The 14,015-nt window shown below is 44.3% G+C and overlaps 1 protein-coding gene across 1 annotated transcript in view; it reads right to left on the reverse strand.

Annotated features, from left to right (window-relative positions):
- CAPS2 (calcyphosine 2) overlaps window positions 1-14,015 on the reverse strand; it is a 116,214-nt gene that overhangs the window by 62,351 nt on the left and 39,848 nt on the right. Inside the window, exon 6 of the mRNA XM_029078551.2 lies at window positions 7,824-8,006. Coding sequence (XP_028934384.1) covers window positions 7,824-8,006 — 183 coding nt within the window. The remainder of the gene's footprint in view (window positions 1-7,823; window positions 8,007-14,015) is intronic.

The following is a 14,015-nucleotide window of genomic DNA, read 5'->3' on the forward strand; positions in this document are numbered from 1 at the left end:
GGAGAGAGAAGAGGGTAGAGGGAGAAGAGGAGAAAATGGAAGGGAAGATAAGGAAAGAAAAAGAAAGGAATAGGGAAAGGGAGGTCAGGATACTCACTCTTGTCACTAAGGTGTTTTCCACCCTTAAGGGCTCTCGAGGGCCCTCCCCCTGCCCTATCGCACTCTAGGAAGCCTGGAGGATTCTCTGGGGATGTGGAGGGGGTCAGAGCTCCAAATCTGTTGTAGTGGTCTAACACCAAGAGGCCTGCACCCCCAGACATTTCCTGGCCTGGTGAGGCCTATGGCTGCATCTCCCTGAATAGCACTGGTGGAGTCTGATCCAGAAATGACCTGTAGCTCCAGCCCTATAGGCCGTGACACCCACTGGATCCTCAAAGAATGGCCAGGTGGCATGGTGGTGGGGAGGTTCATCCTCTTCTGAGCTTCAGGGGCAGGTGTGAGGTAAATTTCTTGCTCACCCCCCAGCCCCAGAGGATGAGAAAATTGGAGGGGACAGCTTCCTCTCCTTGTTTCTGCCAGTAAGAGGCAAGAGGTGGAGCCAGTATCTCAAATCCACCCTCAGTCCCTTTCCATTCTAAGAGGAGGTTAGAGTGGAAGTTTTGACAGAAGTTGCTATGCTAATAGTTTCATCCCATTGGTGCCAATCTCTCCTTCATCCCCATCCCCATGAAGTTGGCATTCGAGCTACAAGACGAACTGCTTTTTCAAAAGCTAGGTGATTTAAGAATTGAGATCATAATTCACTGTTTTGTCAGTAGTAGCAGAAACTATGTCTCCAGCTTACCCAGTACTTAATTCCTATCCCTTGGCAATCCTTTCTTTTTCCTTGTCTAAACATTCATCAGGTTCAATTTACTTTTATGTACACTGAGGTAATTAGCAATGCCTAAAATGTAAAATACTTCTGCTTTCTTTCAGGTGAACTCATGACAAATTTAGATAAAGTCATGCAAGAGATCACATGAAATTCCCTTGATTCTGATTCAGATCCCTCAGAATATCTATCACCCCTCATTTCTTCCAATTTTTCCACTAATTGCTTTGCAGCCCATCTACATTGAGTACAATTTGTAAATGTATTTCTCATTCCAAGCAAAGAGTTCAACAAAAATCCCCAAAGTGAAGTACTATTAAGTACCACACAGTAAAACATTGAACTCAGATGGCACTCATCAAAGATGGTATATTTGAAATGACATACAGTACCCAAAGGAGAAGCATATCTATCAATCAGCAAAAGCATTTACTGAACAAATATTGGGTAGAGAGTACTATACTATAAGGAACCGGGTTAATAACTCCTTAAGTGAGTTGTCTACACCCACCACCTCCACCTCCTCCAATCTGGCTTCCACCCCCTTCACTCCACAGAGACTGACCTAAGGTCGCTAAATGACCTACTTCTTGCCAAATCCAACAGTCCCTACTCCATCCTAATCTTCCTCGACCTTTCAGCTGCCTTCGACCCTGGGGACCACCCCCTTCTCCTGGAAATATTATCTGACATTGGCTTCACTGACCCTGTACTCTCCTGGTTTTCTTATCTATCAGGCTACACTCTCTCAGTTTTTTTCATAGCTGTCTCCTCTGACTTCCATTCTCTAATTGAGGGAGTTCCTCAAGGGAAACAATGTTGTCTAGTGGAAAGAGCAAGGGCCTGGGAGTCAGAGGATCCAGATCCTACTCCCACCTCTGCCACTTGTCTGCTGTGTGACCTTGGACAAGTCACTTCACTTCTCTGTGCCTCAGTTACCCCATCTGTAAACTGTGAGCACCATGTGGGACAAGAACTGTATCCAATCTGATTATCCTGTATTGAGTCCAGTGCTTAGTACAGCATAGCAAATACCATTTAAAAAACAAGGAAAAAAATTTTCTATCTATTCCCACTCCCTTGGAGAACTCATTCATTCCCATGTTTTCAACTACCATATCTATAAGGATTATTCCAAAATCTACCTCTCCGGCCCCAACTTCTCTCCTTCTCTGTGGTCTCACATTTCCTCCTGCCTTCAGGACACTCTTCTTACCAACTCCCTTCTGACACCTAAAACTTAACTTATCCAAAACAGAACTCCTCATCTTCCCACCCAAACTAGGTCCTCCCATGTCTTCCCCATCACTGTAGACAACACCACTACCTTCCCTCTCTCAGAAGCAGTGTGGTCTAGTGGGAAAGAGCATAGGCCTGGGAGTCAGAAGACCTGGGTTCTAATCCTAACTCTGACATTTGCCTGCTGTATGATCATGGATAAGTCACTTAACCTTTCTGTGCCTGTAACCTCATCTGTAAAATGGGGATTAAATCCTCCTCTCCCTGAGCTAAAGCAGCGTGGCTCAGTGGAAAAAGCGCAGGCTTGGGAGTTGGAGATCACGGGTTCTAATCCCGGCTCCACCGCTAGTCAGCTGTGTGACCTTGGGCAAGTCACTTAACTTCTCTGTGCCTCAGTTACCTCATCTATCAAATGGGGATTAAAACTGTGAGCCCCACGTGGGACAAACTGATCACCTTGTATCCCCTTAACAAATACCACAATTTTTTTTTTATTTAAATTGTGAGCCCCATGTGGGACAGTGACTGTGTACAACTTGATTCTCTTGTACATACCCCAGCGCCTCACAAATAGTAAGCATTTCACAAATACCATTTAAAAGAAATAATAAAACAAGTCCGTAACCATGGCATTATCTTTGACTCATCTCTCTCATCCAACCCACATATTCAATCTGTCACCAAATCTTGTCTGTTTTACCTTCACAACATTGCTAAAATCTGCCCTCTCCTCTCCTACACTGGTATTACTCTGACACCATGCTTATTATATCCCCTGCCTTGACAACTGCAACAGACTCCTCACTAACCTCCCTGCCTGCCATCCCCTCCCCGCCAGTCCTTACTTCACTCTGCTGCCCAAATCATTTTTCTAAAAACATGTTCAATCCATGTTTTGCCACTCTTCAAGAACCCCCAGCGGTTGTCCATGAACCTCTGAGAGAACAAAAACTTCTTACCACTGGCTTCAAAGCGCTTAATCATTGTGCTCCTTCCAACCTTCCCTCACTACAAACCAATTCACACACTTTGCTCCTCTAATGCCAACCTACTCACTGTACTGCCAACACTTTGCCCATGTCTTCTCTCTGGCCTGGAACTCCCTCCCTCTTCTTATATGATAGATCAGCCCTCTCCCCCCCTTCAAAGCCCTATGAAAATCCATCTCCTCCAACAGGCCTCCTCTGACTACACCCTCATTTCCTTTACTCGCTCTCCCTTCTGCTTCACCTATGCACTCGGATCTGTACCCTTGAAACACTTTTCTCCCAACCTTCTTCCCCACAGCACTTATGTATATATCTATAATTTATTTTAATGCCTGTCTCCCCCTTTAGACTGTAAACTCCTTGGAGAAGCAGCACAGCTGAGTGGATAGAACATGGACCCGGGAATCAGAAGGACCTGGGTTCTAACCCCAGCTCTTCCACTTGTCTGCTGTGCAACTTTGGACAATCATTTCACTTCTCTGTAGCTCAGTTACCTCATCTGGAAAATGAGGATTAAGACTGTGAACCCTAAGTGGAACATAAGCTGTGTCCAACCCTATTACCTTGTATCTACTATGTGTCTGGCACATAGTAAATGCTTAACAAATACCACAATTATTATTGTGGACAGGGAATGTGCCTACCATCTCTGTTACATTATACTCTCCCAAGCACTTCTTACAGGGCTGTGCACTCACTAAGCATACCATTGTCAGATTGAAATGATAAGCTCATTATGGGAAAGGAATGTGTTTGGTAATTATCTTGTATTGTACTCTTCCAAGGACTCTGAACAGTCCCCTACACAGAGTTAGTGCTCAATAAATACCATTGATTGATGTGAGCTGACTGTTGTAGAATAGATGGAAGAAGGACTGGGTTCTAATCCCAATTTTGTTGCTTCTCTGCTGTACAATCTTGGACAAATCACTTAATTTCTCTATGGCTCAGGTATTTCATCTGTAAAATGAGGATTAAGACTATGACCCCTAAGTGGAGCAGTACTGTGTATAAACTGATTATCTTATAACAACCCAGTGCTTAGAACAGTGCCTGGCACATAATAAGTGCTTAACACATACCATAAAATAATTAGAAAAAGGGTAAGGCTTTGGGTGTTTGGGCCAGTCAACAGAGGGATAATATTCTATCTATTCATGTGTTGAAATGGAAGATCTGAACAGCATACACTTTCTGCCTCAAAGCTAACAGATGAAAAGAGTTTCCCAGATGATAATTTGTCGGAATGGGAAGACCAGTCCCATCTGCACTACCCTGTGGGTGGATCCTGAGGAATCACTGCAGATGATTCAATACCAGCTTAGAAACTGGTTAAGGGGCCCAGGATGGCAGGGACTGTGGACATATAAAGAGCACCTGGGGACAAGCAATTGGGGCTTTTAGATTTTGAAGATAAAAGGGCAGGGAACCAGGAGTGCTACAGGAGCTAAAGAAAAAGCCTTGCTGACAAGCCTGGGGTCACAGATAGACAAATGAATGATTTCAAAAAAAATCTGACCCAATTTATAGTCAGGGAATGGTACAGAGATTTTGAGAGATGTGCCTTTTGTAAATAGATTTATTTTATGCTCTTTTGACCGTGACTTTGTTCTGTAAGCTTGTACAATTCTGTTTAGCATTTTACATTAAGAGTAGCAGCATGGCGTAGTGGATAGAGCACGAGCCTGGGAGTCAGAAGACCATGGGTTCTAATCCCAGCTCCACCACGTGTCTGCTGCGTGACTTTGGGTACGTCACTTCACTTCTCCGTGCCCCAGTTTATCTGTAAAATGGGGATTGAGACTGTGAGTCTCACGTGGGACAGGGACTATGTCCAACCCAATTTGCTTGCATCTACCCCAGCACTTTGTACAGTGCCTGGCACGTAGTAAGTGCTTAACAAATACCATCATTATATCATTATTGCTATTATTATTAATAATAATAATTTAGGACTACTTTTCCTTAGGCAAGTAAAATACTTTTTTTCCTCTTCCTGTTTGGATTCTGGGAATTCATGTCCCTTGAGGAGTCACACTACCCAGGAAGAGAGTCCCCGCTCAGAAACAACCAGCAAATACAACAAGACCTGAGAGTAGAATCTCAGATCCTTTGGTGCCTTTCATAACTTCAAATTACTAATCTTGGGATACATTACCTGGGAAACATTCCTGCTGGAGTGCAGGAGACTAAAAATCTTGAGAGAAACTTAAATTTGGGGCCGTTGCTTTGGCAGAGGATGGGTGAGCCCCTGGGAGGCTTTTGGCTAAAGTGTCCTCTAGCTGTGCTCGGATCTGCCCTACAGAGGTAAGGGAGGAAGCAGCTTTACACCAGCCTGCTACAGGCTTGATACTAGCAGTCTATAAACTAACACCGCCCCTAGAAAAACTAATGCCAGGTATTCATATTTTCTAACTGTCCAACTTCTTTGGAATCATGGCCTACTTCACTATCAGTAATAACTCGATTGAATATGAATATCTATATACATATAGGTGTTCCCAGTGTGTATATAGAGCACAGTTCTAAGACTCTGGGAGAATACAACTAAGTTAATAGATATGCTCCCTGTCCACGAGGATTTTAAAATATAGCAGGGGAATCAGAAACCCAAATAAATTACAGATAGAATTAATCAATGGTATTTATTGAGCGTTTACTGTGTGCAGAGCACTGTACTAAGCACTTGGGAGAGTACAATAAAACAGAGCTAGCAGAGACACCTCCTGCCCACAATAAGCTTAGAGTCCAGAGGGAAGGTTGTAAGGCATATGTTCATAAGTGCTACAGGAGGTTGAGAGTTCTCAATTGCTTAGGAAACAAAGTGCTGATGTGACAGACAGGGGATATAAATTAAGGAGATAAGAAACTAATCAAGGAAGGCCTCCTGGAGGCAATGTGATTTCAGAAGGGCTTTGAAGATGAAGAGAAGTTGAATGGTCAGATAAAAAGAAGAGGGGTGTTCCAGGCAGTGGGACGGGTGTGAGCAAGAGGTCATTGGCAGGTGAAAGAAGAATGAGGCACAGTGAATAAGTTAGCTTAAGAGGAAAAAAGAGTGCAAACTGAGGGGTAATGGGAGAAGAGAGTGGAGGAATGGCCGAAGACAGCTGATTGAGGGACTTAAAGCCAACTTAAAGCCTTCTAGACTGTGAGTCCATTGTTGGGTAGAGATTGTCTCTATCTGTTGCTGAATTGTACTTTCCAAACGCTTAGTACAGTGCTCTGCACACAATAAGCACTCAATAAATGCGGTTGAATGAATGAATGAACTGTCAGACATTTCTGTTATTATAAAAGGGGAATGAAAAACCATAGGTGGTTCTTGAGGAGTGGGGAGATAAGTGCCGAATCAATGATTGGTATTAGAGCACTTATTCTGTGCAGAGGACTGTACTGGGTGCTTGGGAAAGTACACTACAATAGAGTTGTTAGACACAATCCCTGTCCTCAAGGTGCTTACAGGGCAGTGCAGAAAAACGATCTGGACATCTGAGAGAAGTATTGCTTGGAAGTGGTGGGGGGAGGCTGAGGGCAGGGAGGTCAGCAAGGAAGCTGATGCAGTGGTCAACTTGGAATATGGCTAGTGCTTGACCCAATATGGTAGAAATTTGGATGAAGAGGAAGAGGCCTATCCTGGAGATGTTGTGAAAAAGAACAGACAGGATTTGGTGGCAGACTGGAAGCTTAAAGAAAGGGATGAAACAGAAGTATTGCCAGAGTTGCAGGCTTCAGACTCAAGGTGGATGCTAACAACTGTAAGGGAAAGGTAGCTGCTGTGAGCTCATTGTTGGGTAAGGATAGTCTCTATTTGTTGCTGAATTGTACTTTGCAAGTGCTTAGTACAGTGCTCTGCACACAGTAAGCATTCAATAAATAGGATTGAATGGAATGGAATTGAAATATGATCATTTTAGAATCCATCAACAGGGCCACAAAAGGTGAAAGCCCAACATGGGTTTTCCCTGGATACTCCTATTAACCATTTCATTTTCTTAGTTTCAATAGATGCATTCACGCCTGGAGAGATCAAATTTGTCCCCTGGAACATGCAACAAAATACACAGCACTTTAAAGAATACACAGCACTCTATACACATTTCAATATCTACATTCACAGATATAGTATATATATACCAAAAATATATATGCACATGTAGATGTATTTGCATACTGAAGATTTTTCTATTTTATAATAATAATAATGATGGCATTTGTTAAGCACTTACTATGTGCCAAGCCCTGTTCTAAGCACTGGGATAGATACAAGGTAATCAGGTTGCCCCATATGTGGCTCACAGTCTTCATCCCCATTTTACAGATGAGGTACCTGAGGCATAGAGAAGTGAAGTGACTTGCCCAAGGTCACACAACTGACAAGTGGCAGAGCTGGGATTAGAACCCATGACCCCTGACTCCCAAGCCTGGGCTCTTTCCACTAAGCCATGTTGCTTCCCAATTTTATCCAAATTGGCTTTTAATGTTTGATCCTGAGACAACTGAAAAAAGCCTGTTTTCCTACTGATTTGCACAGCTCTGCAAGTATAATTTCTTCTTTTTCACCCTAAACCCTTGTGCCTTCATGGTGATTAGTTCTAACTAATCAAATCTCAGAAAGCTTGAATTTTCATCACTCTGATTCTTTTTTGTTTTTTCCAAATATCAGTTTTCAAACATACATTTTTTTTGGCAAGTCAATGCCCAGCTAAGGAAAAAAACACATTTTTAAGTCACTTAAGTCACTTAGAGTGGTGTAGTGAGATCAAGTTTTAAATATATACTACCTTTCTTTCTATTTTCCTTGGCAACTGTTGTGCTGTGGCATTGTTTTTCTTAGCTGTGGATCGCTGAGTATATGTCCTATAGCCATCTTTCATTTCAGCTTCATACTGCTGATATTTTAATTTGTATTTGTCTGATGGGGATGGCAAATCCTCTGGTATTGTCTTCTGCTCCCATAGAGAAAACTACAAAGAAATAATTGTCCTGTTGTAAAAATCATTAGCAATAATGATAATTGTAGTATTTGTTCATTCATTCAATCATCTTTATTGAGCACTTACTGTGTGCAGAGCACTGTACTAAGCACTTAAGTGCTTACTCTGTGCCAAGTACTGTTTGAAGAACTGGGCTAATAATAATAATTATTATTATTGGGTTTATTAAGCACATTTACTATATGCCAAGCACTGTTCTAAGTGCTGGGGTAGATACAAGGTAATCAGGTTGACCCACTTTAAGCTCACAGTCTTAACTGTTAAAATAAATGTTGGTATTTGTTGGTATTTGTTAAGCGCTTCCTATGTGCAGAACACTGTTCTAAGCGCTGGGGTAAACACAGGGGAATCAGGTTGTCCCATGTGGGGCTCACAGTCTTAATCCCCATTTTACAGATGAGGGAACTGAGGCACAGAGAAGTTAAGTGACTTGCCCACAGTCACACAGCTGACAAGTGGCAGAGCTGGGATTCGAACTCATGAGCCCTGACTCCAAAGCCCGTGCTCTTTCCACTGCGCCACGCTGCTTCTCATTCTAAGCGTCTAACTGTTCTAAGCGCTGGGGTGATTACAAGCAAATAGGGTAGGACGCAGTCCCTTTCCCACATGGAGCTCACAGTCTCAATTCCCATTTTACAGATGAGGTAACTGGGGCACAAAGAAGTGAAGTGACTTGCCCAAGATCACACTGCAGAAAAGTGGTGGAGCTGGAATTAGAATCCATGCCCTTCTGACTCCCAGGCCCGTGCTTTATCCCTTCAGAGGGGTGGGTCTGGAGGGAATGAAGTCCCCAGCATGTCCTGGGAGTGCCACATTTTTTTGTGATTTTACTGGTCTATCTTTCTTTATATAGCTGTTGGCAGTTTCCTCTTTCCCTCTTATTCTTATTGTGAGACCTTGAGGGGCAAGGACTGATCTAATTTTCTCCTGTGTACTTTTTTAAAACAGTGCTTTGCATAGAGTAGACATTTAATTACTGTTAGCAGTATTACACCTTTACATATTGGGAGGATTCTATGGTTTGAATACCCTCACTTTCAACAATAGAAGTATTTAAGAGGTGCATGCCACGACATAGGCCAAATCAGCTCCTGCTTCAGCTCTCTCTGAGTTTGATGAGTCCTCAGTGGCTCTGCCAGGCATTTCAATCAATCACTCAATCAGTAGTATTTACTAAGTGCTTACAGTGTGCAGAGCACCATACTAAGCACTTGGGAGGAAATGATATAAAAGGGTTCCCTGCCCACCAAAAGAGAATTTTGCCTAAAGGAGAAGAAGATATGAAAATAAATCATAGATACGCCTCTGAATGCTGTGGAGTTGAGCTAGGGATGTATATCAAGGGCTTCAAGGGTTTAGATCCAAGAGCATAGTTGATGCAGAAGGGACAGGGAGTAGGGGAAATTGGGGATTAGTCAAGGAAGACCTCTTGGTGGTGATGTGATTTTAATAAGGCTTTGAGGATGGGGAGAGTAGTGGTCTGGAGTATGCAAAAGGATGAGGGGGTCCCAGGCCAGAGGGAGGATTTGGTCAGGGGGTGTGTGGTGGGGCAGATGAGATTGAGGGGCAGTAAATTGGTTGGCATAAGAGGAGTGAAATGTGGGAACTGGGCTGTAGGAAGAAATCAGGTAGGATGGGGACCCCAATATAGTAAGGAGTTTATTTTTGATGCAGAGGTGGATGGGTAACCACTGGGACTTCTTGAAGAGTTCAGGGACATGGACTGAATGTTTTTGTAGAACAGTGATCTGGGCAGCAGAGTGAAGTATGGACTGGAGTGGTGATAGACAACAAACTGGAAAGTGAGCAAGGAGGAAAATGCATTAGTCAAGGCAGGATAAAGTACTTGGATCACTGAGTAGCTGTTTAGATAGAAAGGAAAGAGCAGATTTTAGAGATGTGAAGGCACAACTGACATGATTTGGCAAAATCTATCCATCAGTCAACTGCATTTATTGAGCAGTGCAGAGCACAGTACTAAGCACTTGGGAAAGTACAATACCGTTAAGTGAGCAGACACCTTCCCTACCCACAACCAACTTGGAGTCTAGAAGGGGGAGAACAAATTATGGATATGTTCAGAAGTGCTGTGGGGCTGAGAGAGGGGTGAATAAAAGGTGAAAATCCAAGGGCAACACAAAAGTGAAGGAGAGAAGAGGAAAGAAGGGCTTATTCATGGAAGGCCTCCGGGAGAAGATGTGCTTTTAATAAGGCTTTGAAGGTGGGGTTAGGAATCTTCTGTCAGATATGAAGCGAGAGGGTGTCTCAGGCCCAAGGCAGGAATGCCTCTTAGAGATGTGCCTTCAATAAGGCTTTGAACGCGGGGAGAGTAATTGTCTGTTGGATATGAAGATGGAGAGCGTTATAAGCCAAAAGAAGAATGTGGGTGAGAGGTCAGTGGTGAGATAGATGAGATCGAGGTAGAGTGAGTAGGTTGGCATTACGGGAGTGAAATGTGTGGGCTGGGTTAGAGTAGGAAAGTAGTGAGGTGAGGCAGGAAGGGGCAAGGTGATTGACTGCTTCAAAGCCAATGGTAAGGAGTGTCTGTTTGATGCAGAGGTGGGTGGGCAACCATTGGAGAATGGGGAATCATGGACTGAATGGTTTTGTAGGATCCAGAAAGCAGAGTGAAGTAAGGACTGAAGTGGGGAGAGACAGGAGGCAGTGTGCAGTAATCAAGACAGGATAGGATAAGTGCTTGGATTAACATGGCAGCAGTTTGGATGGAGAGGAAAGGACTGATTTTGGTGATGTTGTGGAGGTTGAATAATAATAATGATAATAATAATAGTCATATTTGTTAAGCAGCGTGGCTCAGTGGAAAGAGCACGGGCTTAGGAGTCAGAGGTCATGGGTTCCAATCCTGGCTCCACCACCTGTTAGTTGTGTGATTTTGGGCAATTCACAACTTCTCTGTGCCTCATTTACTTCATCTGTAAAATGGGGATTAAGACTGTGAGCCCCACATGGGACAACCTGATTATCTTCTATCTACCCCAGCACTTAGAACAGTGCTCGGCACAAAGTAAGTGCTTAACAAATACCAACATTATTATCATTATTATTATTATTATTATTATTATTACCCCAGTGCTTAGAACAGTGCTTGGCACATAGTAAGTGCTTAACAAATTCCAACATTATTATTATTATTATTAATAAGCACTTACTAGGTGCCAGGCACTGTACTAAATGCTGGGGAGGATACAGGCAAATTGGGTTGGACACAGAGCTTATTCCATGTGGGTCTCACAGTCTCAATCCCCATTTTCAGATGAGGTAGTTCAGGCACAGAAAAATGAAGTGACTTGCCCAAGGCCACACCGCAGACAAATGGCAGATCTGGGATTAGAACCCATGACCTCCTGAGTCCCAGGCCCATGCTCTATTCACTATGCCTTGCTGCTTCTCTGGCAAGATTTAGTAATAGATTGAAAATATGGGTTGAATGAGAGAGAAGAGTCAAGAATAATGTCACAGTTATGGGCTTGTGATGGTGTTGCTGTCTACAATAAGGAGAAAGTGAGGTAAGGACAGGGTTTAGGTGGGAAGATAAGGAATTCTGCTTTGAACATGTTAAGTTTGAGGTGATGATAAGACATTCATTCATTCATTTGCATTTACTGAGCGTCTACTGTGTTCAGAGCACTGTACTAAACACTTGGAAAATACAAATACAGCAATAAAGAGAGACAATCCCAGCCCACAAGGGGTTCACAGCCTAGAGGGAGGGTAGACAGACATCAGTACAAGTAAAGAAGTATAAATATAAATACATCGAGTTATAGATATATACATATAAGTGCTGAGGGGGCAGGGGGAAGAAAAGGATTGAATCGTGGTGATACAGAAGGGAGTGGGAGCTGAGGAAAAGTGGGGCTTAGTCTAGAAAGGCCTCTTGGAGGAGGTGCACCTTCAGTAGGGCTTTGGGGGGGGGAACAGTGATTGTATGGTGGATTTGAGGAGGGAGAGCATTCCAGGCCAGAGGTAGGACGTGGGCCAGGGGTTGGCAGCAAGACAGGAGAGGTTGAGGCACAGTGAGAAGGTTAGCAGCACTAGAGGAGCAGAATGTGTGAGTTGTAGATGGAGAGAAGGGAGGTGAGGTAGGAGGGGGCAAGGTGATGGAGAGTTTTAAAGCCAAGAGTGAAGAGTTTTCATTTGATATGGAGGTGGATAGGCAACCACTGGAGATTTTTGAGGAGGGGGTGACATAATAATAATATGTTGGTATTTGTTAAGCACTTACTATGTGACGAGCACTGTTCTAAGCACTGGGGTAGGTACAGGGAAATCCGGGTGTCCCATGTGAGGCTCACAGTCTTCATCCCCATTTTACAGACGAGGGAACTGAGGCACGAAGAAGTGAAGTGACTTGCCCATAGTCACACAGCTGACAGGCGGTGGAGTCGGGATTAGAACCCATAACCCCTGACTCCTAAACCTGGGCTCTTTCCACTGAGCCATGCTGCTTCTCTTCCCTGAACATGCCCTGCCCTGAACGTTTCTGTGGAAAGATAGTCCAGGGGGAGGAGCGAAGCATGGACTGAAGTGGGGAAAGGCAGGAGGTTGGGAGGTCAGAAAGGAGGCTAATGCAGTAATCCAGGCAGGATAGGATGAGTGATTGTACCAACATTGTAGCAGTTTGGATGGAGAGAAACAGCGGATCTTGGCGATGTTGTGATGGTGAGACTGACAGGATTTGGTGATGGATTTCATATGTGGGTTGATTGAGACAGCGGAGTCAAGGATGACACCAAGGTTAAGTAAGGGCTTGTGAGATGGGAAGGATGGTTGTGCCATCTATAGTGATGGGAAAGTTCAGGAGAGGATAGGGTTTGGGAGAGAAGATAAGGAGCTCTGTCTTGGACATGTTGAGTTTGAGGTGGCGGGAGGACATCCAGGTAGAGATGTTCTGAAGGCAGGAGGAGATGCAAGCCTGGAGGGAGGGAGAGAGAACGGGGTGAGGGCGATGTAGATTTGGGTGTCATCCGCGTAGAGATGGTAGTTAAAGCTGTGGGAGTGAATGAGTTCTCCAAGGGAGTGAGTGTAGATGGAGAACAGAAGGTGACTGAGAACTGCACCTTGAGGTATTCCTGCAGTTAGGGGATGGGGGGGGGGGGAGTGGGACGAGGAGCCCGTGAAGGAGACTGAGAACGAATGGCCAGAGAGATAAGAGGACAACCTGGAGAGGACAGAGTCAGTGAAGCCAAGGTTGGATAATATACCGAGGAGTATGGAGGAGAAGGCTATGGTCCACAGTGTCAAAGGCAACTGAGAGGTCGAGGAGGATTAGGATGGAGTAGGAGCCATTGAAATTGGACAAGAAGAAGATCACTGGTGACCTTTGAGAGGGTGGTTTCAGTGGATTGAAGGGGAAGGAAGCCAGATTGGAGGGTGTCCAGGAGCATTGAAGGAGAGGAATTTGAGGCAGCGAGTGTAGACGATTCGCTCAAGGAGTTTGGAGAAGAAAGGTAGGAGGGAGATGGGGCAATAAATGGAGGGAGCTGTGGGGTCAAGGAGAAGGGAGACGTGGGCACATTTGAAGGCAGTGGGAAAGAAGCCGTCGGAGAGTGAGCGGTTGAAGACGGTAGTTAAGGAGGGAAGGAGTGAGAGTTTTTATAAAGTGTGAAGGAGTGGTTCTGATACTTATGTGGAGGGGCTGGCACTTGAGAGGAGGCAGAAGATCTACTCTCTACTTCAGGGAAAGATGGGAAAGTTGAAGAGGGAGCCCAGAGGAGGGGGAATTGAGGAGAGGAAGGGGTGATTTTGGGGAGTTCATATCGGACAGTGTTAATTTTCTTAATAAAGTAGATGGCCAGATCATTGGGAGTGAGGGATGGGCAGAGGGAGGGGAGGACCTGAGGAGGGAGTTAAATGTCTGGAGCAAGTGGTGAGGGTGATGGGCATGGGTGTTAATAAGGGTAGAGAAATAGTTTTGCTGGGCAGAGGAGAGGGCAGAGTTAAGGCAAGAAAGGACAA

Source organism: Ornithorhynchus anatinus, chromosome 14, assembly GCF_004115215.2.
Source record: "Ornithorhynchus anatinus isolate Pmale09 chromosome 14, mOrnAna1.pri.v4, whole genome shotgun sequence".
In the NCBI taxonomy this organism is placed as follows: domain Eukaryota; kingdom Metazoa; phylum Chordata; class Mammalia; order Monotremata; family Ornithorhynchidae; genus Ornithorhynchus; species Ornithorhynchus anatinus.